This window comes from Oryx dammah, unplaced genomic scaffold (assembly GCF_014754425.2).
Source record: "Oryx dammah isolate SB20612 unplaced genomic scaffold, SCBI_Odam_1.1 HiC_scaffold_25, whole genome shotgun sequence".
Classification (NCBI taxonomy): domain Eukaryota; kingdom Metazoa; phylum Chordata; class Mammalia; order Artiodactyla; family Bovidae; genus Oryx; species Oryx dammah.
Window position 1 is genome coordinate 104794165 of NW_024070209.1, and position 23820 is coordinate 104817984.

The 23820-nt window shown below is 65.5% G+C and overlaps 2 protein-coding genes across 9 annotated transcripts; one reads left to right on the top strand and one right to left on the bottom strand.

The window, feature by feature from the left end:
- On the top strand, positions 1 to 22264 carry GRIN1 (glutamate ionotropic receptor NMDA type subunit 1). Of its 8 annotated transcripts, none has more exons than XM_040225552.1 (21): positions 2 to 296; positions 2513 to 2647; positions 5124 to 5300; positions 7164 to 7226; positions 7922 to 8022; positions 11084 to 11205; positions 11277 to 11451; positions 12866 to 13010; positions 13107 to 13190; positions 15195 to 15336; positions 15435 to 15562; positions 15747 to 15911; positions 15987 to 16105; positions 16218 to 16330; positions 16403 to 16551; positions 16669 to 16826; positions 17103 to 17264; positions 17375 to 17484; positions 17603 to 17748; positions 18942 to 19052; positions 21388 to 22264. In XM_040225552.1, exons 1-21 carry the CDS (start codon positions 39 to 41, stop codon positions 21454 to 21456), a joined length of 2832 nt encoding a protein of 943 aa, XP_040081486.1. In that variant the 5' UTR covers positions 2 to 38; the 3' UTR covers positions 21457 to 22264. The 8 variants fall into 8 exon arrangements, with proteins under 8 accessions (XP_040081493.1, XP_040081486.1, XP_040081485.1 ...); XM_040225551.1 differs by lacking the exon at positions 21388 to 22264 and adding an exon at positions 21024 to 21253; XM_040225559.1 differs by lacking the exons at positions 7164 to 7226; positions 21388 to 22264 and adding an exon at positions 21024 to 21253 and having other exon boundaries at positions 1 to 296.
- On the bottom strand, positions 22261 to 23767 carry LRRC26 (leucine rich repeat containing 26). Its single transcript, XM_040225605.1, has 2 exons — positions 22729 to 23767; positions 22261 to 22650 (listed from the first exon to the last, which is right to left on the bottom strand). Exons 1-2 carry the CDS (start codon positions 23408 to 23410, stop codon positions 22343 to 22345), a joined length of 990 nt encoding a protein of 329 aa, XP_040081539.1. The 5' UTR covers positions 23411 to 23767; the 3' UTR covers positions 22261 to 22342.
- Positions 23768 to 23820: the final 53 nt, after the last annotated feature.

Consider the following 23820-nt stretch of genomic DNA (forward strand, 5'->3'; position numbering starts at 1 on the left):
GTTCGCGCCGCCCAGAGTCAGGGCGCTGCCCGGAGCCCATGAGCACCATGCGCCTGCTGACTCTCGCCCTGCTTTTCTCCTGCTCCTTCGCCCGCGCCGCCTGCGACCCCAAGATCGTCAACATCGGCGCGGTGCTGAGCACGCGGAAGCATGAGCAGATGTTCCGCGAGGCTGTGAACCAGGCCAACAAGCGGCATGGCTCCTGGAAGATCCAGCTCAACGCCACCTCCGTCACCCACAAGCCCAACGCCATCCAGATGGCCCTGTCTGTGTGCGAAGACCTTATCTCCAGCCAGGTGTGCGCCCCCGCTCGCCGGGCTCACGCGGTGCCGGCCCCTCCCCCTTCCCCCCTCCCCCATCCTCCCAGCTTCACCCTCCTTCCTTGCCGCTGTCCCCGTTTCATTCCATCCTTCCCTCGCCCTCTCGCTCCCCTTGAGAAAGGACCCAGAGGGCTGGTCTCGCCAGCAGCTGAACACCGGGCGGCAGCTCTGTGTCAGCCCCAGACCAATCGCCTGTCACCGGGGCTTGCCCTCACCAGGCGTCCAGCTGGTGTGTGTGGACGTGTGGCTGTTTGTTTGGTCACTGTGTGTCAGGGTGGTGGCGGGCATCCCGGGCCGCCCACGAGGCGCTGGCCTGGCCGCACGCAGGACGCAGGGCTTTAAACCTAGATGGGGCCCGGGGCCATCTTTATTCCTTCTTGGAGGCCTCCATCCCTTCACCTCCCCCGCCCCCATCCACAGTACTGCCTGACAAGGGAAGCGGCCCACGTGTTGAAGCAGGGTGCTCTCTAGGGTGGGGATGGGGACGACCTGTGTGGGAGGCACCAGGGCTCAGCGGCTGGCAGCACGCACTGCGGGGAGGAGGACAAAACTGGCGATTTTGCCTGCGGAGCTGTCCGCCCCCGGCTCCGCGCCTGCTGCACCCCAGTGAGGCAGCCCGATCACTGCAATGCAGCCCTTTATGTAAGAGGCGGACCAACCCCGGGCCAAGTGCTGCTCACACACACTCACCTGACAGGCGTGCCACATCCACGGACACTCATGCTCACATGTGCGCACATATTTATCCACGTTTGTGCACAGAGATGCCTAGACTTAAACTAGCACTCACTCATGTGTGCTGGCATGGGGTAATCCACTGCTCGCTCAGTAACACAGACGCCCAGCCCCACGCGTCTCCATGGGCACATGCATTCCTGTGCCAGATATGCGAACACACGCTCAAGTGCACGCACACACACACACACACACACAAGCAGACATGCCAGGGCATGCTGTACACACACACACCCCCAGCACACACTCGCGAGCACGGCATAGCCACACACGCACACACATGCTCGGGCACACACTGACCAGCCATCTCTGGGTGCAGATGGGGTCAGGGAGGGAGAAGGGGTAGGGCCCTTTATGGGGATTCCTCCTCCAACTTACAGTTTTGTTGCCTGTGGGCACCGTTCTGCCAGGGAATAGCCAGTGTTGGGGGCCACGGTGACAGCAGTAGCTTCCACTCACTGTCATGCGCTGTGGGCCAGGCATGGGCATGGCAGCCATCACCCCCACCACATGGGGCCAGCACACTCCCACCCATTTGCAGAAGTAGGGGACCCTGTGGCTCAGACAGGGCAAGGCACAAATGGGACAGACAGGGCCTTCCAATCTGAGGGCAGCTCAGAACTACCAGGCCTTCTGCCCCATCTCCCTGCCTTGGAGGCTGAGCCACTGGTCCAGGCGGGAAGTCCAAGCCTCCTTGAGGATGTGGCCAGTGGCCAGTCCCCAAGTCAGCACTGTGTCTGGCTCAAACCAAGCGGGGCTCAGCCTGCTGCTGGAAGACATCAGCAAGAGGCCTAGGCCTCTGGGCGGCTCCTTGTCCAGCTTCTCCCACTAGGTCCTAATTCTCGGTCTGTAATCGTCCCTGTAGGCCTTCTGGAGACACCCTCCATCTCTGGAGCATTAGCCTCTGTCCACCTCTGACCCAGGATGGGGGTCAGTAGGGGCTCTGGGTGTGGGTCTCCCCAGCCCACAGCACGGAGGCATGAACAGCCCCAGACAGGACAAAGACTGGCCTTCGTCCTCCCGTGCAGCTCAGGGCAGCCCCCCAGTGTGAGGGGCAAGAGGGGAGGCCCCGGACAGCAGGAGCGTGGGGAGGGGCCTGTCATCTTCGTGTGTGTCTTCTTAGCCCTTGGAGTCTTGTTTTTAAATTAATTTCTGTTTGGCTGTGCTGGGTCTTAGCTGTGACACTTGGAATCTTTAGTTGCGATATGTGGGATCTGGTTCCCTGACCAGGGATTGAACCCAGGCCCCCTGCACTGGGAGTGAAGTCCCAGCCACTGCACCACCAGAGAAGTCCAAGTCCCTGGAGCTTGCCCTCTCTCTGCCTCCAGACGAGGCGCAAGTGCCCCCCAGACACACCCCTGCCTGCCGTGCTCTGCCTCTGCTGCTGCCGGCCGGCCGGCTCTGGGGCAGGGCCTCCCACTCCCCACTCGAGCTGACTGTGTCCCCTGTGCCCGCAGGTCTACGCCATCCTAGTCAGCCACCCACCTACCCCCAACGACCACTTCACACCCACCCCCGTCTCCTACACAGCCGGCTTCTACCGCATCCCCGTCCTGGGGCTGACCACGCGCATGTCCATCTACTCAGACAAGGTGAGCCTGACCGCAGCACCCCCGTTGGCAGACCCAGGGCCGCCAGCAGCTTCCTGCGGAGGGGCGCGGGGCGCAGGCAGAGGGGCTTGGACCACGGGCTTTGGGCCCCAGGTGATATGTTCAGGCACACTCGCAACTCACACCAGAGCACAGTCTCACAGAGACACACGGACTCACCCACACACATGCACACCGGTACACATTCGTAGCACTCACACTCACACAGACTCACAGATGCGAACATATCTGTACACTCACGCCTGTGTGTGTACACAGTCACACACAGTCACAAGGCCATTCACCTGCTCTTACCTACGCATGCACTGATGTTCACACGTGCTCACACCATCACCCACTCATTCATGCTTGTTTGCACACTCACATAAAACCAGTGTTCACTCCCCCACACTCAGGCCCATCACACAGTGTGCCAGGCACACACTCACACACACTCACATGCACACTCACAGTGACACACGCACACACACACTCAGGCATGCAGCCCACTGACAGGTGACAGGTGCCAAAAGCAAGCCCCGGGAAGCAGCAGAGGCCGTCGTGGGTCACAGGAGGGACGGATGGGACAGCTTCCCGGACAGCAGAGCAGGGGCCCTTGGAGAAGGGGGTTCTCCAGGAGGAGGAGACGCCTAGAGGGGCGGCGACACCAGGGACCAGTGAGGGTGTAGTTTCCAGCCCCCCACTAGAGGACGCAGCTGGAAGAGGATTGAGCTTGGTGCCGGGTGAGCCGAGGAGGTAGCTGGGGGGCTGGTCTGGGGGTTGCGGTCCTCAGGGCTGCCTTGTGGCCCTCGGGCTGGGGGTCTGACCGGAGCCGTCTAATCGTGGAGCAGCAGCTGGGAGAGTCGAGAGGTCCTCGAGTCAGGCTGGCAGGTAGCTCGCCCCCAGAGCAGTGAGGAACGTGCGCTGGCTTGCACACAGCTCTCCCGCAGTGTCTGCCCCAACTCTGGGAGGACCAATCAGCTGGGGGCAAACGCCACCAAGAGGCTGGGGGGGTGGTCGGCCCGCTCCACTTTACCCTTCAGGCCTGGGGCTTCCTGTGTGCTCAGACTCTCCATCGTGTCCAACTCTGCAACCCCGTGGACTGAAGTCTGCCCAGCTCCTCTGTCCATGGGATCCTCCAGGCGAGAACACTGGGGTGGGCCACCTGCAGACAGACTGCTCGGTGTCAGCAGAGAGGCAGAGGGCTGGGCTCTTGGGAGCCTTCCAGCTCTCCCCATCTTCTCCAGATTCATCCTGTCTGGAGCCCTGAGCTCTAGATAACCCGCCTGAATCACAGAGGTCATCTCAGCCAGGCCTGGGGTGTCCAAGGAGGTCAGGGACGACGGCAAAGTGAGAGCAGAGTGAGGGATCCTCTGGGATGACCCCTGAGGGAGGAGGCTAGCAGAGGCTGGGGCACCCCCTCTTGCTGAGGCTCTGAGAACCACAGTCACAGCAGAGCCTCCTGAGCTGCTCAGAGGCACTTACCCCTCAGCGGTGAGTGGAGGGCTCCCTCCTGCGCCTTCCAGTCTCTGCCTTCCGCACCTCTCTGGGCACCAGGCCCGAAAAGTGCCTCCAAGGAGGACACCAGCCAGGCGCCTGGGGAGGCCAGGGCGCGGAGCTCTCTCCCAGGCATGATGCGGGCTGTCACGGACTCCCACCCCAGATCCAGACCATGGCCCAGCACGAGGGCACACCTAGCAGCCAGACCTTAGAGCTCCACCCTGACCCTTCCAGAGCAAACCCCTGACCATCTGTGCCCAGAAGGCAGACCAGGACAGCCCGGGCCAGAGCCAGCCCGACACCCCAGCCACAATGCCCTGCAGCTGTGCCACCTGCCGGAGGACAGACAGAGGCAAAGGGGCATTCTTGAGCCCAGATCCCAAGGCACGAAGAGGGAGCAGACGAACCCCTCTTTCGGGGTGGAGCCCTGCTCCCTACACAGATGCGGAGGCTCCGAGCTGAGGAGGGCGGAGCCTGCTCAGCCCCTCACCCACAGGCGGCACCCTCAGAGCAGGCAGGGCCAGGGTGAGGGTTAGGGCAACAACCCCCGACGAGGCCAAGAGACAGGAGTGTAGCCCCAAGAGGGAGGTTTCCTCAGAGAGACGGTTATACGAATTCGAGAAGGACCCGTGGGGGTCTCTGAGATGCTGGGCGTCAGCAAGAACTTTCTGAGCCCGAGTAGCTGAGCTGGGGTGTCTGTGGGGAGGTAGGGGAGTCAGCCCAGGAAAAGTTCCACAGATCCCCCCCCGCCCCGTCTCAGTCAGGGGGCTGGTGGGCAAGCCAAGCCTGTTTCTCAGATGAGGTGATGTGGGGTGCGGGGAGGAGTCGGGGAAGCGAGGCCCCCGGGTCCGGGGTCTGTACGTAGCGATTAGGAGCAGAGACCTGGCGGGGTCTCCAACGCGCGCGCTCTGGCGGGGTTTCTGGCCGCGCGCCCTGGAGGGGTCTCCGGGCGCGCCCTCAGCCCCGCTGTGCCTTGCAGAGCATCCACCTCAGCTTCCTGCGCACCGTGCCGCCCTACTCCCACCAGTCCAGCGTCTGGTTCGAGATGATGCGCGTCTACAGCTGGAACCACGTCATCCTCCTGGTCAGCGACGACCACGAAGGCCGGGCGGCGCAGAAACGCCTGGAGACGCTGCTGGAGGAGCGCGAGTCCAAGGTGAGGCGCGGGCCGGGGCGCGCGCGCAGGAGCAGGAGCGGCGAGCCGCCGCCGTGTCTGTGGCCCGTGTGAACACCCTTCTCTTTCCATCGTGCGTGGTCAGCACCACTCCGTCTGGCGAGCGCCCGCCCCAGCCTGTCCTCGGCTCATTTCACTCGCTTTTGCCATTAGTCGAAATCTCCTTCGTGTCAGTCCCTGCGGGCGAGGGCAGGACCACCTGGAGCTCCGCAAACACCCCGCCCGCCCCCTCCCCTCCCCCAGCCCGCTCAGGCCCCAGGCTCTGAACTCACTCGGGGCGCCACCTCGCCCCAACGCCGCCCCTAGGGCGTCCCCTCAGTGCGGTGGCCCCACACGCCGCGTCCCTTGCACAAAGGCTCGGTCCCCTCTGCTGTGACCCCTCCCGCGTCCTCTTGCTGGCCTCACTGCGCAGCTGCCGTCCGCCTCGCCGCTGCCCATCAACCTCACAGAAGCCCTATCCAGGGATGTCTGCTGCCCTGCCCCTCTTCAGCCCCTTCTCTCCTTCCCGCCCAGGCTCTGGACCCCTCCTGGGGACCAATTAGGTGCCTGGTTCTAATTGACTGTTCTTGCCCAGCTGACCCCCATCCCTGGGGCGGTGGCAAGACCAGAGTGGTGTTTCTGGGGGTCCAGGTGACACCCCCACCCCTCCTTGTCCACCCCCACTGCCAGAGGAAGCCCAGGGTCCCGCCTCCACCCAGCCCACAGCCGCGGGTGCTCCGCACCCAGGCTGTGCCCCTCCCGGGTTGGGTGGTGGCCAAACCAGGCAGAGAGGCCCAGGCTGGGGAGGGCCCTGGGAGGCAAGACCCAGGGGTGGCGGGTGCACGCGCTGTGTGCAGAGGCGGAGTTGGCTTCAATAAGCTGAGTGCCAACCCAGGCGCCCCAAGGCGCCATAGGGCCCGAAGGGAAGAGCGGGCATCGGCTGGGGGGAGGCAGAGGGCACACCCAGAGGGCCCTGGGGGTCCTGCTTTAGGGGACGGGCTGAGCCCAGGAGGGAGGGCTGGCTGCCAGGGCTGCACCAGGCGGGTGTGTCCCCTCCCGGGGTGGCTGCATGCGTGCCCAGCGCACGCTCACACACGCTGCCTCTCGCAGGCGCGTGCGGTTGCTCCCAAGACCATCCACTCACACTCCCGCTGTCCCAGACTCAGGCCCCAGGGGCCCTCCTCCCCCCAGAGGTCCAGCAGGCTCACCAGTGGCCTGTGCCCACGAGCAGGCTCACCCCGAATTCACACTCAGGTGCCTGCACACACACATGTGCTCACACGCGCTGACCCTCGTCCCGCCCCCGCCGCAGGCTCACTAGGCCGACAAGCGCACGTGGACGCCCGCAGATGCGCCTGTGCTCAGGAACTCCCGTCACAACCGCTCAGTGCCCGGGGGCGGCGGGGCATGCGCCGCGCGCCAGCGAGGGCAGAACCCTGGGCCTCCCAGAGGGCAGAAGGGGTGCTGGGGAGGGCACGCCGCCCCACTCAGGACTCCCGTGGCTGGGGGGGGTTGCGGCGGGGACCCCATGGCAGGTGCATGGCAGGGTTGGGGGCACGAGGGATCCCCAGGGGGTGGGTTTCGCTTGGACGCAGACAGGCCCTCCCTCTCTCCTGAGCTTGACTGTTTCCATGAGCACAAGTCCACGTGGGCAGCGAGCCTCAGTGGCCCCCGCGCCCCACGCCCCTGCCCTGGCCCGGCCCCCGGCCCCAGCCCCGCCCCGGCCTAGGTGTTTGCGAGCTCCAGGTACGTGCCCGTCTGCAGACGTGCCGAGGAGGTGGTGTGATTGCTTCAGCGCCGTCATTTTCAACCGTTTATAATCTTCTTCTGTGTCTGCGTATTCTCTCTGTGCACATTATTCATCAGAGTAAAAAAAGGAGCTATGAAAGCCTCGACCAACTGTCCTATGACCACAAGCGCGGACCCAAGGTATATATGCATGGACGTGCACGCCTCCCACGACTAGGGAGCCCGGCCGGGCGCCTCGGCCACCAGGGCTGCCGTGGGCCCAGCCGCGCCACGCCGCGGCCGAGCAGAGAGGAAGGAGAGCCAGGTCCAGAGCAGGCAGCCTAGGCAGGAGAGGCCGGTGCCGGCCGCCGGGCCCCCGCCCGCAGGCGGCCCGCAGGAGGAGCGGCTCTCTGGGGAGTGCATGTGAATCTCCGGGCCCCCGGGTTTCCTCGCGGAACCCAGGAGGGAGCCCGCCCGCCCGCCTGCAGTCCAGCCCGGGCCGCTCCGCAGGGCCGGCGGACAGGCCCCGGAGGACCTCCCGAGGTTTTGGAAAAGGCGGCCGTCTCCGCCGTTTCGGATTGCGTTCCAAAACTCTTTCCTGTTTCCTGTCCGCTGCACGCCTCTTTCTGAGTCTCGGTCCACTTCAACTTGCATGCTCAGTGCAAAAGTGAGGCCAGGAGTGAGAGGAGGAGAGCGCGGAGTGCAGAGAGCGAGCAGGAGGAGGACGCAGGAAGGCCGGCGCAGCAGGGCAGGCAGCTGGCAGTGCAGGCGGCAGGCAGGCCGCGGCGGCCCTAGGGCGCGGCCTCGGGGATCCTAGCGGCTGCAGCTCGACTCTCGCCCCTGAGGCGCTATGTCCCCGCCCCGGCCTCCTGCTAACACTCCCGCTCGCACTGCAGGCGGAGAAGGTGCTGCAGTTCGACCCGGGGACCAAGAACGTGACGGCGCTGCTGATGGAGGCACGGGAGCTGGAGGCCCGGGTCATCATCCTCTCCGCCAGGTGAGGCCAGGCGGGGCCGGCCACCTGGCCACCTCGGGGCCGGGCCCAGGGTGTGCCCTGCTGATGCTGGGCTTTGCCTCCCAAACGCCCCCTGAGCCCTTCCCCACGCACACACAGGGCCTTGGGGACGGCAGAGGGATAAGCCCCTGCCCTTAAGAAGGCAGAGGTGGCCTGGGCGGTAGTGGCTGACCGGGGTTCTGGGAGCTGGTCAAGGAGGGGTCCCAGGGAGGGGACGAGGGGCTGCAGAGAAGGCCCACGGCAGGGAGAGGCCGGGGCCCTGGGGTGGAAGGGTTGGAGCGGCCGGGCTAGGCAGCTACGAGAAAGGAACCCGTTAGGGACCTGACCCCCTGGCTGCTGCTGGAGGGGCCTGGCCCCACCGTGACCTTGGAGCTGAGCCCCAGTAAAAGCCTCCCTTTGTGCAAATGGCTCGTCCTGCGAAGGGAAGGCCGGGCCACCAGAAATAGGAGACGGAAGCGCCCTGCACCATGGGACATGGGGGCCTGGGGAGACCCGCCCCACTGCCCGCCTGTCCCAGAAGCTTTGCAGGCTCCAGCAGGGGTGGGGTGCCCCGCCTCCCGTCTCCCCCGGATAGGGCCTGCTCCTTGGGCTAGAAGGCAGTTAGCAAGCACTAATCCCCCGCACAGGCACACACAGCGCACGCACTCACACACATCCACTGAACACACATCACGCACATGCTATCTACACGCGTACTGTACACACACGTGTGCATGCGACCTGCTTCTCTGTCCTCGTGTACACATGAATGTGCCATATACAAAGGACATTCCTACACACACACAGGCACACCGCCACACACACATGCACTCACAAGATACTCGTACACACACAGTCACACCGCCACACACACACACACTCACAGGACACTCGTACACACACAGGCACACCGCCACACACACACACACTCACAGGACACTCGTACACACACAGTCACACCGCCACACACACACACAAGACACTCATACACAGGCACACCACCACACACTCATGCACTCACAGGACACTCATATACACACACAGGCACACTGCCACACACCACACCCACGCACTCACAAGATACTCATACACACACACAGGCACACAAGCACACACACACACACACACACTCACAAGACACTCATACACACACAGGCACACAGGCACACACCACACACACACGCACTTATAAACACGTGCTCACCTAGACACAAGAGCAGACACACCACACCGGCACACGCCCCACACCAGCATACATGTGCTCACATAGACTCGTGTGCCACACACTACCCAGGGCACAGGCCCCGCACACACACATAAACGGTCCATGGAGGCACAGCGTTCATCAGCCACATGCGCACCCCTTGAATCCACTCGTGGCCTCTGGATTTCAAGCGGGAAGGAACCCCTGCCCTCACACACATGCCCTCAGAGCAGAGGCCAGAGTCCCACCTCAGGGGACCAGCCGGCCCGGCACAGTCCGCCCCTGGAGCCCAGGGATGCCAGCAGGCCCCTGGGCAGGGCTGCTGCCGCCCTAGGCTCACCCTGTCCCCAACCCGACACCCCCTGGCTCTTCCTCACGAAGCCCGTTGAGAGCATTTTGCAGAGCGACTTCATTAAGCCAGTCTTTACTTTTGAGCAGTTTTCTATTGAGCATGTCAGAATTTCTAATTTGCTTCCAAAACTTTTTTTTAAAGTAATCCTCCTGAAATTGTCTTTACGGGATCAGTTATTTCCATAAAACAGTTTGATGTCCATCAGGCTTTTGTCTGCAACTGCTTTACTGAAGGTATCAATTTACACAGACACAAGCATAGGTGTGTGCTCACCACCAGTCCAACCTCACAGACCTGGATGGTGTCAAGCAGACAGGCCCCTCCACCAGGCTTTGGGGGAGCTGCGCCCCAACATGCACGCGCTGGTGCCGCCAGCCATCTTGGCTGGGTGCAGCCTGAAGCACCTCTATTTTGGGTTGCGTTCTTGTTTAAAGCAAACACTGAACGTTTACATTTTTCCCTGAGAAAATTGGGGGCTGACTCCTAGGGTCCCTAGGGCTGCCTGGGTTTCCCACATCTGCCATTGTAAAAATAACCCCGCCCCCAGACCATCTCTGGAACTGCATTGTCCCCCGCTGCCCATGTGTTAGAGAAGCAAAGTGTCCGTCATGTCTGGGGTCAAGTTCCACCCTGCAGGGAGAGGAGGTGGGAGTGCCATCAGGTCCAGGTTCTTGTCCTGACCAGGGGGGTCGCAGCCCGAGGGGCCGGGGTCCACAGAGGCTCAGCTGGGAGGAAACACAAGAGCTCAGGACAACGTGTGCCTGCAAGGTGAGGCTTGTGCTCTGTCCTGCCAGGGGCTCCCAGAGATGCTTGTTCAGACTCCAAAAGGGAGAGCAGGTGCCCTCAGCCCCTCAGTGGCTTCTGCTGCGAGGCTCAGCGCCCTGGCATTTGGTCCCAGCAGCATCCAGAAAGATCCCAACCTCTCAGTTCACACGCTCAGGCATGGAACCAGAGGGGTGTGGCTTGCCCAGGAAGCTGCAGGAGCACGGGCTCCGGGGTGGGTTATCAGACACAGACCCGACCCTCCACTTCCCACCGTGTGCCTTGGCTCCTCAGTCCCTGTCCTGCCAGGGATCCTGTTCTGCCTGCCTCACAGGGAGGTTGTGAGAATTAAATACAAAGGTGCATGGAAAGCATTCAGAATAGTGTCTGGTGCGCGTGAGCAAGTTACCCGTCAATGACGAGCCATCACCGTCTGTATCACGCTACCCTGCCCACAAGAGCAGGGGGCCAGCAAGAGGCCTCTGGCAAGCTCTGCGGGTCTGGGCCCCACCCCATCACTTCGGGACTAGTCTTCGGGCCCAGGTGCAGTTGCCGGCTGGGCGAGGGGCCGGGGTGGAGGCTGCCCCCCATCTCTGCAGTGCCTCCAGAGCTCCCTGCAGACCAGGGGCGGGGGAAGAGGCAGGGGAAGGCCACACTGTGGAGGGGGACCTGGGAGTCGAGCAGCCGCCGCCGGCCGCGGGTGGGGAGAGCTGGAGTCCTGGCCGTCACCCCGCTCTGCCCCACAGCGAGGACGACGCTGCCACCGTGTACCGCGCAGCCGCGATGCTGAACATGACGGGCTCGGGGTACGTGTGGCTGGTAGGGGAGCGCGAGATCTCGGGGAACGCCCTGCGCTACGCCCCGGACGGTGAGTGCTGGGCTCCGGGGTCCCGGTGGGCGGGCGTCCCCTCGCGGGCTCTAAGCCAGCCCTTGCCCCAGGCATCATCGGGCTGCAGCTCATCAACGGCAAGAACGAGTCGGCGCACATCAGCGACGCCGTGGGCGTGGTGGCCCAGGCCGTGCACGAGCTGCTCGAGAAGGAGAACATCACCGACCCGCCGCGGGGCTGCGTGGGCAACACCAACATCTGGAAGACCGGGCCGCTCTTCAAGAGGTGGGCGGGGAAGTGGGCGGGGCCGCCCTCAGGGTGGGCGGGGACGGTCTCTGAGGTGGGCGGGGCTGCTCTTCAAGAGGTGGGTGGGGCCACTTTCCAGGGTGGGCGTGTCTGATCCGTCTGAGGCGGGAGGGGCCACTCTTCCAGGGTGGGCGGGGTCGCCCTGAGGTGGGCGGGGCCGCTCCGTCTGAGGGGGTGGGGCCTCCCGTATAGGGTGGGCGGGCCACCGTTCCGGAACCCGAAAGAGTCGCTCCAGCCCAGCGTGCTGCGCCTACAGACACAGTTTCCTTCCCCACTCCTCTCTGCCCCCACCTCGACTCCATCCTCACCTCCATCCCCGCTGTGATAACCATCTGGTTCATTTCCAACACTGACACCATCGCCTCGGATGTCACAGAAGCATGGCTGCCTCCATTGCCCCTGTCCCCACCTTTAAACACTGAAGCCAACCTGAGACCCCACCCCAGTCCCCAGGATGACTAACAGCTTCCTCAGGCCCAGGAGGTCAGACAAGGATTTTTGGGGATGGCACCCAACCCTGCTTCCCTGGTGACTCAGGTGGTAAAGAACCCGTCGGCAATGCGGGAGACGTGGGTTCAATCCCTGGGTTGGGAAGATCCCCTGCAGGAGGGCATGGCAACCCACTCCAGTATTCTTGCCTGGAGAATCCCCATGGACAGAGGAGTCTGGAGGGCTACAGTCCCTGGGGTCATAAAGAGTTGGACAGGACTGAGTGACTAAGTACATCGGAGTCTGCCGAGAGTCAGGGTTGGCAAGAGACACAGTGGGTGGCCACAGCAGGGCAGGAGTTAACACAGAGAACCCTGGACACCATGCGACTGGTGTGGGGAGGCCCAGTCCATCACCAGCACCCACCCCCAAGTAGCAGGCGCAGAGTCCTGGTCCGTGGTGCCCACAGCACGAGCACACACAACTGCAGACACGCAGCATATGTGCACACAGGCACACACGCGTATGTGTAGATTCGGAGAGGCTCATGGAACATCACACCTGTGCCACAGGTACACGCACAGGGCTGCACCCCATACAAAGATCTGGTGTGTGACACATATATGGCCCAGTGGACATGCCACACACACACACACACACACACACACACACACACACATGTGCACTCGCAGGAAGATGAGACATCAACCCAGCCTCCTCCACTCACTGGTGAGTGGGCCGCCGCGTCCTCCCTGGGCTTCTGCCACCTCACCTGTAAAGCTGTCAGAATCAAACGTCCCAGCCCACAGGAAGCCCTCAAAACAGGGTCTAGAGCCGAGGAGCTGCTTGGCTGGCGTGGCTGTGCTGTCCGTCTGGCGCCGGCGGATGGGCTCGCCCTCCAGGCAGCTCACAGTGGGAGCGGGGCGTGCATCCCTGATCGGCCCAACCACGCTGCCCTCCCCAGGGTGCTGATGTCGTCCAAGTACGCAGACGGAGTGACCGGCCGCGTGGAGTTCAATGAGGACGGGGACCGGAAGTTTGCCAACTATAGCATCATGAACCTGCAGAACCGCAAGCTGGTGCAAGTGGGCATCTACAATGGCACGCACGTAGGTGGGGGTCATGAGGGGGTGGGGGCTGGGGCCTTAGGGCCCTGGGGCCGAGACCCCTGCGTGGCCACCTCCATCTCATACTCCCACCCCCAGGTCATTCCCAACGACAGGAAGATCATCTGGCCGGGTGGAGAGACCGAGAAACCGCGCGGCTATCAGATGTCCACCAGGTTGAAGGTGGGGGCCCCGCCTCCCTGCCCCAGTCTCCGTACACCGCAGCCTCCATCCTGTGCCGAGGGTGCAGAGGGGACAGCGAGGGCCCTGAAAGTGACTGAAGGTCCTGGGACCAGCCCGGCACCCACGGCCACTGCACAGACCTGGAGCGGCGGAGGCGCAGGGAGAGGGAGTGGGTGCAGGAGAGGAAGCCCAGCTCCCCGGCCCCTCCTGACCCCATCCCGCTTAAGCCTGGGGCAGCCATGTGGACCCGGGCTCCCCTGGGGACGAGGGACAGACCGGTGGTCTTTCTGTGGACTTCAGTACTCTGAGTGCTGAGCCCCAGTCCTGGAGATGATGCCCCCACACTCTTTGGCACTCCTCCAGGTGGTCCCAGCCCACTGCCCACCCTTGGTCTTCCTGGCCTCCTGCTAGTACTGGCTCAGACTGTCCTGAGCCAGGTCTCCCTGCGCTGGCCAGCCCCTCGGTGACTCACCGGGCCTCTGGGAGCCCCTCCCCCGGGACCTCATCTCTCACAGCTTCTCTTCCACGTCCCCACTCTGCTACGCTCCTTCAGGCTCATCCCAGGATGCCTCCCAAGAGTCCCTCCCACACTGACCCACACCAGCACCAGGCTGGTGCCCGAACTCACTAAAGGCAAGGAGCCTCACACCGCACTTCTTGTGGTGCCCCCAGGTCCTCTCTTGACCTCCTCTGCTTTCTGAGCTACCTCACCTCATGGTCTCTCACCTGGACCTCTTTGTCTGCACCTGCCCGCAGGGCACCAACCCTCTCTACGGGCAGAAGGGATTTCCCCAAGCCAACGCTCAGGAAAGATGCCTTGTGTTGAAGAGTCTGAGTGTAAAACAGACAAAACAGATGGCCAAGATGGTCCCCTGAAGGCTTCGAGAGCCAGAGGCCTCTTAGAGCTTATTGTGTCGCTAATTTTTTTGACACTAAACTGTTTATTTTCAACTTAGTTCTCATTGGAGGATAGTTGATTTAGTGTTCGTTTCTTCTGTACAGCAAAGTGACTCAATTATACACACACATATATCCACTCTTCTTAGGTTCTGTCCCCATATGGGTCACTGAGCGCAGTTCCCTGTGCTATGCAGTAGAGCTTAATATGTCAATTCCAATCTCCTGGTTTATCCCTCCTCTGTCTCACTGATTTTTTTAAAAGCATGAGCATATTGCTTGTATAATAGAAATGGTGATGAAAGTTTTAAAGGCAAGTAAGCCCCTTCAGGGGCTCCCAGTCCCCTGCCCTTGGGGGAGCTGGTCACCCTGCAGGAGAAGGGGCCTCTCTCACCAACCCCATTCACCTCATAGACTCAACCCCAGCACTATGTCCCCCGGGACCCCTGATCCCATGCAGTGATTGGTTCAGCTTCTCTGTCTATGTCTATCCTGCCTACTCTCAGCCTTCAGGGCTCTGAAGGACAGAGAGGAGAGAGTGCCCAGCGTGAGCCCCAAGGAGCCCCTGGATTGAAGAGGCCACGGCAGAGAGGGCAATGATCGGACAATGACGCCCTGCCGGTGGAGGCTGAGGCCAGGAGAAGCTGGAAGAGCCAACAAGGGCAGTCCCTGCGTGTCCCTAGTCCTGGGCAGGCTCTGAGTGGACATGCCCCTGTCTTCATGGCAGGGGTGGGGGCAGGGGGTAGGCTCTGGGCTGGGACAGGGAGGTCCTCAGCCTCAAGAAGTCAGAGAAGGGGCTCAGGGCAGACTGGACATCTGGCAGGCTCCACTGACCAAGGGACTGTTCCGTAGGCCGGGACCTGAAGGAAAAGTGGCCAAGAGAAGGCACGGTGTTCCAGGAGGCCAGGCGCCCTCTGCGCACTGGGCCAAGCCTTGGGGTCTGGCGCCCCTCCTGGGAGCAGCGGGCTGATTGCATGGGGTGGGGGGTGCGGGAAATATCAGGGATCTGGGGAGGGGGGCTCCAGGGAAGTCTGGGTGCCCAGAAGAGGGCAGCGCCCAGGACAGCCCGGGGCTGGTGGTCCAGGCCGTGTGTCCCCTCGTCCCCAGATCGTGACCATCCACCAGGAGCCCTTCGTGTATGTCAAGCCTACGCTGAGCGACGGCACGTGCAAGGAGGAGTTCACGGTCAACGGGGACCCGGTGAAGAAGGTGATCTGCGCCGGGCCCAATGACACGTCGCCGGGCAGCCGTGAGTGCGGGGCGGGGGCCAGGAGCACTGGCCTCGGGCGGGCAGGGACCACGTGCCGGCGAGCCCCTTGCTGACCGCACCGCGCCCCCATTCGCCAGCGCGCCACACTGTGCCTCAGTGCTGCTACGGCTTCTGCATCGATCTGCTCATCAAGCTGGCGCGGACCATGAACTTCACTTATGAGGTTCACCTGGTGGCCGACGGCAAGTTCGGCACGCAGGAGCGGGTAGGAGTGGTCCCTAGGAGCCGGCGCAGGACCGGGGCCTGCTCCCTGGAGGGTCTTCGGTGGGCGGGGCCTGAGCCTGGGAGGAGTCTGGAGTGGGTGACCCACGAGATGGGTCGGGGCGGGAGCCTGTCTGGGGAGTGGGGTCCGCGGTGTCCGCGTCCCCACCGGCGGGGTCGCCCCACAGGTGAACAACAGCAATAAGAAGGAGTGGAACGGGATGATGGGCGAGCTGCTCAGCGGGCAGGCGGACATGATCGTGGCCCCGCTGACCATCAACAACGAGCGCGCGCAGTACATCGAGTTCTCAAAGCCCTTCAAGTACCAGGGCCTGACCATTCTGGTCAAGAAGGTGCGCGGAGGCCCGGCGGGGCGGGGTCGGCGTCCCGGGAGGACGGGGCGCCCCTGACGGCCTGTGGCCCCGCAGGAGATTCCCCGGAGCACGCTGGACTCCTTCATGCAGCCCTTCCAGAGCACGCTGTGGCTGCTGGTGGGGTTGTCTGTGCACGTCGTGGCCGTGATGCTGTACCTGCTGGACCGCTTCAGGTGAGCGCGGCCCGGGGACCGGACTCCTCTACCCGCGGGCGGGCGGAGCGGGTGAGGGCCGGGGCAGGCTGCCCCTCCCGCCCTCTCCCGCCCGCCCTTTGCGCCCCCGCAGCCCCTTCGGCCGGTTCAAAGTGAACAGCGAGGAGGAGGAGGAGGACGCGCTGACCCTCTCTTCGGCTATGTGGTTCTCCTGGGGCGTCCTGCTCAACTCAGGCATCGGGGAAGGTGAGGCGACGCCAGGCCAGGGCCCCATCCCGCCCCGCCGCCCGCCCCGAGCTGACGGTCCTCTGCCCGCAGGCGCCCCCAGAAGCTTCTCGGCGCGCATCCTGGGCATGGTGTGGGCGGGGTTCGCCATGATCATTGTGGCCTCCTACACCGCCAACCTGGCAGCCTTCCTGGTGCTGGACCGGCCGGAAGAGCGCATCACCGGCATCAACGACCCGCGAGTGAGGCCGGGCCCGGCTGGGGGCTGGGGGCTGGGGAGGGAGGCGCTCCGGCCCTCCGCCGCGTGGGGTGGGGCGGGGCCGGGGAGCAGCCACGAGCCTGGCTCTCTGACCCCGCAGCTGAGGAATCCCTCGGACAAGTTCATCTACGCGACGGTGAAGCAGAGCTCGGTGGACATCTACTTCCGGCGGCAGGTGGAGCTGAGCACCATGTACCGGCATATGGAGAAGCACAACTACGAGAGCGCAGCGGAGGCCATCCAGGCCGTGCGCGACAAGTGAGGGGCGGGGCGGGGCGGGGGAGGGCGGAGCCATCCAGGCCGTGGGCGACAAGTGAGGGGCGGGGCGGGGCCAGTGAGGGGGCGGGGCGGAGCCACCCAGGCCGCGGTCGACGAGTGACGGGCTGGGGGCGTCCACATCCACACTCAGTGTCCCGGCCGTGTGGCAGCCACGGGAGGGGACAGACGGCGGGTCCCCAGCTGGCAGGAGGAAGGCTCGCGGGGAGCCAGGGCCACCTGGAAGCGTGGCGCCCGTGACCCCGCCCCTACCCGCAGCAAGCTGCACGCCTTCATCTGGGACTCGGCGGTGCTGGAGTTCGAGGCCTCGCAGAAGTGCGACCTGGTGACCACGGGCGAGCTCTTCTTCCGCTCGGGCTTTGGCATCGGCATGCGCAAGGACAGCCCCTGGAAGCAGAACGTCTCCCTGTCCATCCTCAAGTGAGCCGGCCTCACCCCCCCCCTCCGCCCCGCCCCGCTCCGCCCCGCGAGCCCCTCCCGAGGCCCGCCCCGCCCCGCCCCGCCAGGGCTCACCCGCTCCGTCCCTCCAGGTCCCACGAGAACGGCTTCATGGAAGACCTGGACAAGACGTGGGTTCGGTACCAGGAGTGCGATTCGCGCAGCAACGCCCCCGCTACCCTCACCTTCGAGAATATGGCAGGTGGGCCCCCTCCCCGCTCCCCCCTCCCCCCCGTCAAGGGCCCTGCTGAGCCTGGATGGACGCCCCAGGGGCCCGCAGCGGGAGCAGCCACAGCTGAGGCACTGGGTGTCGCCCCCAGGGGTCTTCATGCTGGTGGCTGGGGGCATCGTGGCCGGGATCTTCCTGATCTTCATCGAGATCGCCTATAAACGGCACAAGGACGCCCGGCGGAAGCAGATGCAGCTGGCGTTTGCGGCAGTGAATGTGTGGAGAAAGAACCTGCAGGTAGGGCAGGCCGCCCTCCGAGGCCTGGTGCCCACGGCCCGGCCCGGCCCGGCCCTCCTCCATCCCCGCAGGCGGAAGCGCTGGCTCTGGCTCCCAGGAGCCCAAGTGGCGAGGACTGGAGCTGGGAGCCACAGCCAAGGCCGCAGTGCTGGGGGCCGCCTGTGGGTGGCCGCCTCTGCGAAGCCGGGCTCCAAGCGTCCACCTGGCCCCTCTGTCTCCAGAGTCGCCCACCGAGGCCCATTCCGTAGGAAGGCAGACTGAGGCAGGGTAAGACAGGGACCCAGCTGGGTGTAGCGTGTGAGTCCAAGGCGCAGTCTGCCATCCCTCGCCGCCCCACGCCCCTCCAAGGACCCGGTTCCCTGCCACCCTGCTGTGCTCCATGTAACCGCAGTCTGAGCTGGTCAGCCGGTCCCGCTGGGCACCCCAGGCTGCGCCCGTGGGGCTTTGCCGGCAGCAGGGGACGGGCTGCCCACAGCCCACCTGGGCCGGGCTCGTGCCCCACGGGCAGCCCCAGGCTGCCCCAGCTCTTCTCTTCCTCTGGGTGCCTCCCCAGAGCCTGTGTCCTGGGAGGAAGCCGGTGTTGCCGAGAGGGAGGGCCGGGGCCAGGGTCGCCGGTGTCCCCACACCTCTCATCTGCCCACCCTTGCTCTTGGGACCTGGCCGCTGCTCCCAGTGGCGGGCACAAGGCCCACCTGGCCATCAGACCTAAGGCCAGGGTCCCAGGAGCCGCCTCTGTCTCTCTGTCACTCCAATCCATCTCGCCACCTGCCTTTAGTCCCCTCAGCCCCTTCCTAAATCTCGGTGCGCTTCCTCTGGGGTCAGAGTGGCTGGTGGGGCCAGTGGGGGCGACTCATCTAGTGTTCAGGGGCTTCCTCCTCCTTGGGGCACCGTACACCAGGGGCACCTTGGAGCCGGGGAACCAGGCAGGCCTTCCCGGAAGACAGCCAGCTGAGGACCCCACCCCGCCTCCCCGAACCCAGTCCCAGCACAGGGACGGTCAGGCCAGAGATCCCGGCACCAGCAGAGGCCGCCTGCGAGCGTGGGGCCGGCGGCTGGTCCGTCCAGGACAGGGAGGCAGGCAGGAGCGAGGGCCCGAGCGGCCAGCCAGGCTGGGCAGCAGCCCCCAGGAGCAGGCGAGGGCAGGTGTGGCCACCACCCTCAGCCGTCTAATCGCTTATGCATATTCATTTTAGGATAGAAAGAGTGGTAGAGCAGAGCCCGACCCCAAAAAGAAAGCCACATTTAGGGCTATCACCTCCACCCTGGCCTCCAGCTTCAAGAGACGTAGGTCCTCCAAAGACACGGTAAGGGGAAGAGCGCCCAGTCCCACGTGTCCGACTCTCCCCTCGCCCCCGTGTCTGCGTCCCGTGCATCAGGCCCGCCCTCGCCATCCCACCACCCGCCTCCGCCCACACGGCCCTTCCGCGCTCACCGCTGCCCGCCCGGCACACTAGGGCCTCTCTCTGACTCTGGGCCCCTGTCTCGGCCCTCTCCCGCGGGCCCGCCCGCTGGGTCGTCTTCCCCGTGTGTCTCTGCGTTAGTCTGCCCCCCCGTGCCATGACGCCACGCGCCATCTGAAAGCCGTGTCATGTTGTTGGTCAGCCGGCCAGCCTCCCCACTCGGGGCTGTGCCCGCGGCCCCGGGCGCGCAGGGCCACCCCGTCCCGGGCTCCTCAGCCGTCAGGAGGCCACACCACCCCCCTGTCACGCCGTCCCTCCAGCTTCTCCCAGGGAGAGGCCCACTGCCCTTGCTCCCGCCCTGCGACGTCCGTGGAGGGGAGCCTGTGGCGTCCCACCGTCCATCTGTCTGGCTGCCAGCCCTGCCACCCAGACGCCTGTCTCTCGTGCCTCACCAGGGCCATGCCTGTCGCATCCCCTCCGTGTGGTCTCTGTGTGGGCCGGGGCTGGGGGGCCGGGCCCGGCTCCATCTGGGTGGACGGCTGGGGCCTGGAGTTGGCACAGGCCCCTGGCCACAGGGGCCGTCAGATGGGGAACGGGTGGGACCAGAGGCGGCGGCTCCCACCCCAGGCCGAGCAGGGGCCCTGCGGGAGGCGTGCTGGCAGCACCTGGGGGTCTGAGAACGGGGCAGGGGAGGTGGCCCCGAAAGCTGTGGCTGGCAAGCCTTGGGCACCGAGGCTCAGGGAGGGGAGACCCCCATGGAGGGGAGCAGTGCTTCAGCGCCTGACCCCCAGCTCCTTCAGAGCCTGAGCCAAGGATTCCCTGTCCTCCTGCTTGGGCAGCCTGTCTCTGTCCCAGGTGTGTGCGCTTGAACCCCAGGCCTCCAAGACTGGCCTAGCCCTGCTGGGAGCGCCCCCAGATGAGGAGGCCCCGCCCAGGGCCAGCACAGCCCTCAGCCCATCAGCTTCCCTGCGGTTCAGGGGCAGCTTGTCCTCCCGTCCACAAGGAGCCCCCAGTTCACAGGCAGCATCACCCCAGTCTTACGATCCAGGTGGAAGCAGGATTTGTAGCCCCTGCCCACAGCATAAGGAAGAGGGCAGACACAGGACAGACAGGGCGCAGCACAGAGCTGTCCAGGTCCGGGCTGAGGCCACCACCTGCCCCAAAGAGGCCCGTGAGGCCTGGCTACTCCACTGCTAAGGCTCAGCACAGGCAGAGTGGCTGGATAGGGGCGGCCCGAGGGGATGAGAGCACAGGCCTGGAGCCGTGCAGCTCGGGAACTGCGTGGGGCCTGAGCCAGGGGCTGGGAGGGCCAGGGAGGACCAGCGGTGGGGCAGCCAGGGAGGGGGCGCCCAGCAGACAGAGCTCTGGGGACAGGCAGGCGAAAGGAGGCTCAGGAGAGTCACACAGGCCACTTTCCGAGGGCAACAGAATCCCACCCCCGTCCCCGCCCAGAGCCCACTCACAAGCCCCTTAGCTGGCCTGGGTGCAGCTCAGAGACCCTCAGGGTGCCTGTCCCGGGACACGCTCCCAGCAGACTCCTTGCCCGAGCCTCCCCGGGGACCACCCTCCAGGCCAGCTCTGGTGCCACGTGGCATCTGGGGCTGGCCAGCCCTGCAGGGGTGACTGGGGACACTGCCAGCTGGGGGCTGGGCGGGGGAGGGCAGCCCAGCCCCCCACCGTTTCCGGCTGGGCACCTGCTCGGAGGGAGGCCTGGGTGGGGGGGCTCTGTCGGGAGGGGTGGGGTCAGCGCGGCTGCTGAGATGCGCTGCCCCTGTCCCGTGGCTGGTCTGGGCCAGGGCGGCACTGGGCGCTCAGGGCTGGGTCCCTGGCGGCCGGCGGGGCCAGCGGGTATTGATTGTTGGTTCTTATTTATAGAGCACCGGGGGTGGACGCGGCGCTTTGCAAAACCAAAAAGACACAGTGCTGCCGCGACGCGCTATTGAGAGGGAGGAGGGCCAGCTGCAGATGTGTGCCCGTCATAGGGAGAGCTGAGACGCCCTGCCCGCCCTCCTCTGCCCCCCTCCCCCGCAGACAGACAGACAGACGGACGGGACAGCGGCCCGGCCCACGCAGAGTCCCGGAGCACGACGGGGTCAGGGGGAGGAGCGCCCCCCAGCCTCCCCCAGGCCGCGCCTGCCTGCCCGCCGGTCGGCCGGCTGGCCGGCCCACCCGTCCCGGCCCCGCGCGTGCCCCTGACGGCAGGGCTAACGGGCGCCTTGTCTGTATTTCTATTTTGCAGCAGTACCATCCCACTGATATCACGGGCCCGCTCAACCTCTCAGATCCCTCGGTCAGCACCGTGGTGTGAGGCGCCCGGAGGCGCCCACCCGCCCCGTTAGCCCGGCCAAGGACACTGAGGGGTCGTGCTGCTCGGGAAGGCCTGAGGGAAGCCCGCCTGCTAGAGACTGCCCACCCCGAGCCTCCCGTCCGTCCGTCCGCCCTGCTGCCGGTGGGCAGCCCCTGCTGGACTGAGGCTCGGATGAGAGCCGCTGAGGACGGGCCAGAGCTGAGCTGGCTGGGCAGGGCCTCAGGGCGCTCTGGCAGAGGCAGGGCCCTGGGGTCTCTGAGCGGCAGGGGGAGCAGTTGACTCGGCCCGGCAGAGGGGCTTGGCGCAGAGACTGCAGCCCCATCCTTCCCGGCCACTCCCAGAGCTACGGTGGGCCTTGGCCCGGGCTGGCTGGGCCACCCCTCCTGCGCCCTCGCACCGCACGGCCTCCACCCACCTCCCCCTTCCTGCCTGTACCCCTTTTCCGCTTCACCCCATCCTCTGAGCTGGCCCTGCCCTTCCTGGACTGCAGACCCTGAACTCCACCCGCTGGCAGCGCCTCCCTGGGGTGCGCTCGGGCTCCCCACTGCCTCCCACCTTCTCCGGACCCTGCGAGGGCTGAGCCTTCTCTTTGCCTCCTCTGCCCGCCGCCCAGGGTGGGCTTCGCAGACGCTGGCTCGGGACTATCCTCAGCCCCGCCGGGTGCAGGCCTGGTTCTTCCGCGTCCAGCGTCCGGGCGCGCCTCCCCCGTGCGGCCGGTGCCCTCCACCCCAGGGGCCCGGCGCGCGCCAACCCCCGCCCCACCCGGTGTGTGCAGTGGTGATGCTAAAAGGAATGTCACGAAAATTTCGAGCTGTGTCACTTGTTGACGCCTGTCAGGAATGCGGGCCAAGCAGGTGGGGAGAGGTTCGAGGGCGGCCGCGGCCCCTCAAGCTTGGGCGGCGGTGGCCACAGGCGAGGCTGTCCCGGGGCCAGGATCCGGCTGCCTCCTCTGCTGGCAGCGGGCGGCGGCGCGGCGGCGGCGTCGGTGGCGAGCGCCGCAGGCAGTGAACGCGGAGCCCAGGGCCAGACAGGCGGCCAGGCTAGCGAGGAAGGAGACGGGCCCGAGAGCATAGACCACGGCCAGATCCTGGGCGGCAAGGGGCCGCGCGCAGTGGCTGAAGGCGGCGTCCGGGAAGGCGGTCAAGGGGCTGAGCGTCAGGCGCCCCGGCGATACGCAAAGCAGCGTCTCGGCCTCTGCGGGACACGGGCGCGGCGTCAGACGGTCGCGGGGGTAGCGGCCCGCCCGGCCCGCCCGCGCCCCCGAGGGCTCACCTGGCGCGTGCCGCGGGTGTCCGCGAAGCCAGGCGCAGAGCGGGCGCAGCGCGCAGCCACAGGTCCAGGGGTTGCCGCGCAGGCGCAGCGTACTGAGAGCCGGCAGGCCAGCCAGCAGCCCGGACGCGAGGGCAGGCAGGTGGTTGTCCTGCAGGCTGAGCGCGCGCAGCAGCGGGAGCGCGCCCAGCGCCGCGGGGTCTAGGCGCGCCAGCCGGTTCTCAGCCAGCGAGAGGGCGCGCAGAGCGCGCAGTGGCGCGAAAGTGCCGGGCAGCAGCCCTTCTAGCTGGTTGGCGCTGAGGTCTAGCTGCTCCAGCGCGCCCAGGCCCCAGAAGGCCCGCGCGTGCACCCAGCGCAGTCCGTTCTCGCGCAGGTCCAGGCGGAGCAGGGCGCCGGCATCCACGAAGGCGCCGGGAGGCAGCGCGTGCACGCGGTTGTGGTTCAGCAGCAGCACGCGGACGCGCCGGTTCAAGCCCCCTGGCACGGCGGGCAGCGCGCGCCCCGAGCAGTTGGCCTGGCCCCCCGGCGCGCACACGCAGGCCTCGGGGCAGTCTAGGGCGCCCGGGGTTCCCCAGGAGGCGGCTGCGGCGGGCGCCTGGGTCCAGACTGGCCACGGCAACAGCAGCAGTAGCAGCTGCAGCGGCGGGGGCGGCGGCCCCCACGAGGGAAAGGAGGGACTCCGCATGGGGACAGTCGTGGAGGTCCTCTGTTCGCGTGTTGCCAGAGCCTGTCCGACCCTGCGGTGGCCGCACAAATATCAACTCTCCGGCCTGAGCACAGGCAGTTCCTGTCCCACGGCTGGTCCTGCGCCTAGGGCGGAGGCTGGGCAGACAGCCAAAGGCAGGGCACTGCCAGCCACCTGTCCCAAAGCTCTGAGCTCCACTTGGCTCCGGGCCAGCAGCGCTGTAAAGACCACGCCCCCTCCTCACCTGTGTGGTGCGCCATCCCGTGACCCCAGGAGGCCTGAGCAATGGGACCACGCCACCCCCCACAGTCTCTCCCCTGCCCAACTCCGAGCAGCGACACAACGTAGGAGCCAGTGCCCCCTCTGTCTCCTCTCAGCAAGTGACCCCAGGGCGTACACAGTAGTCACCA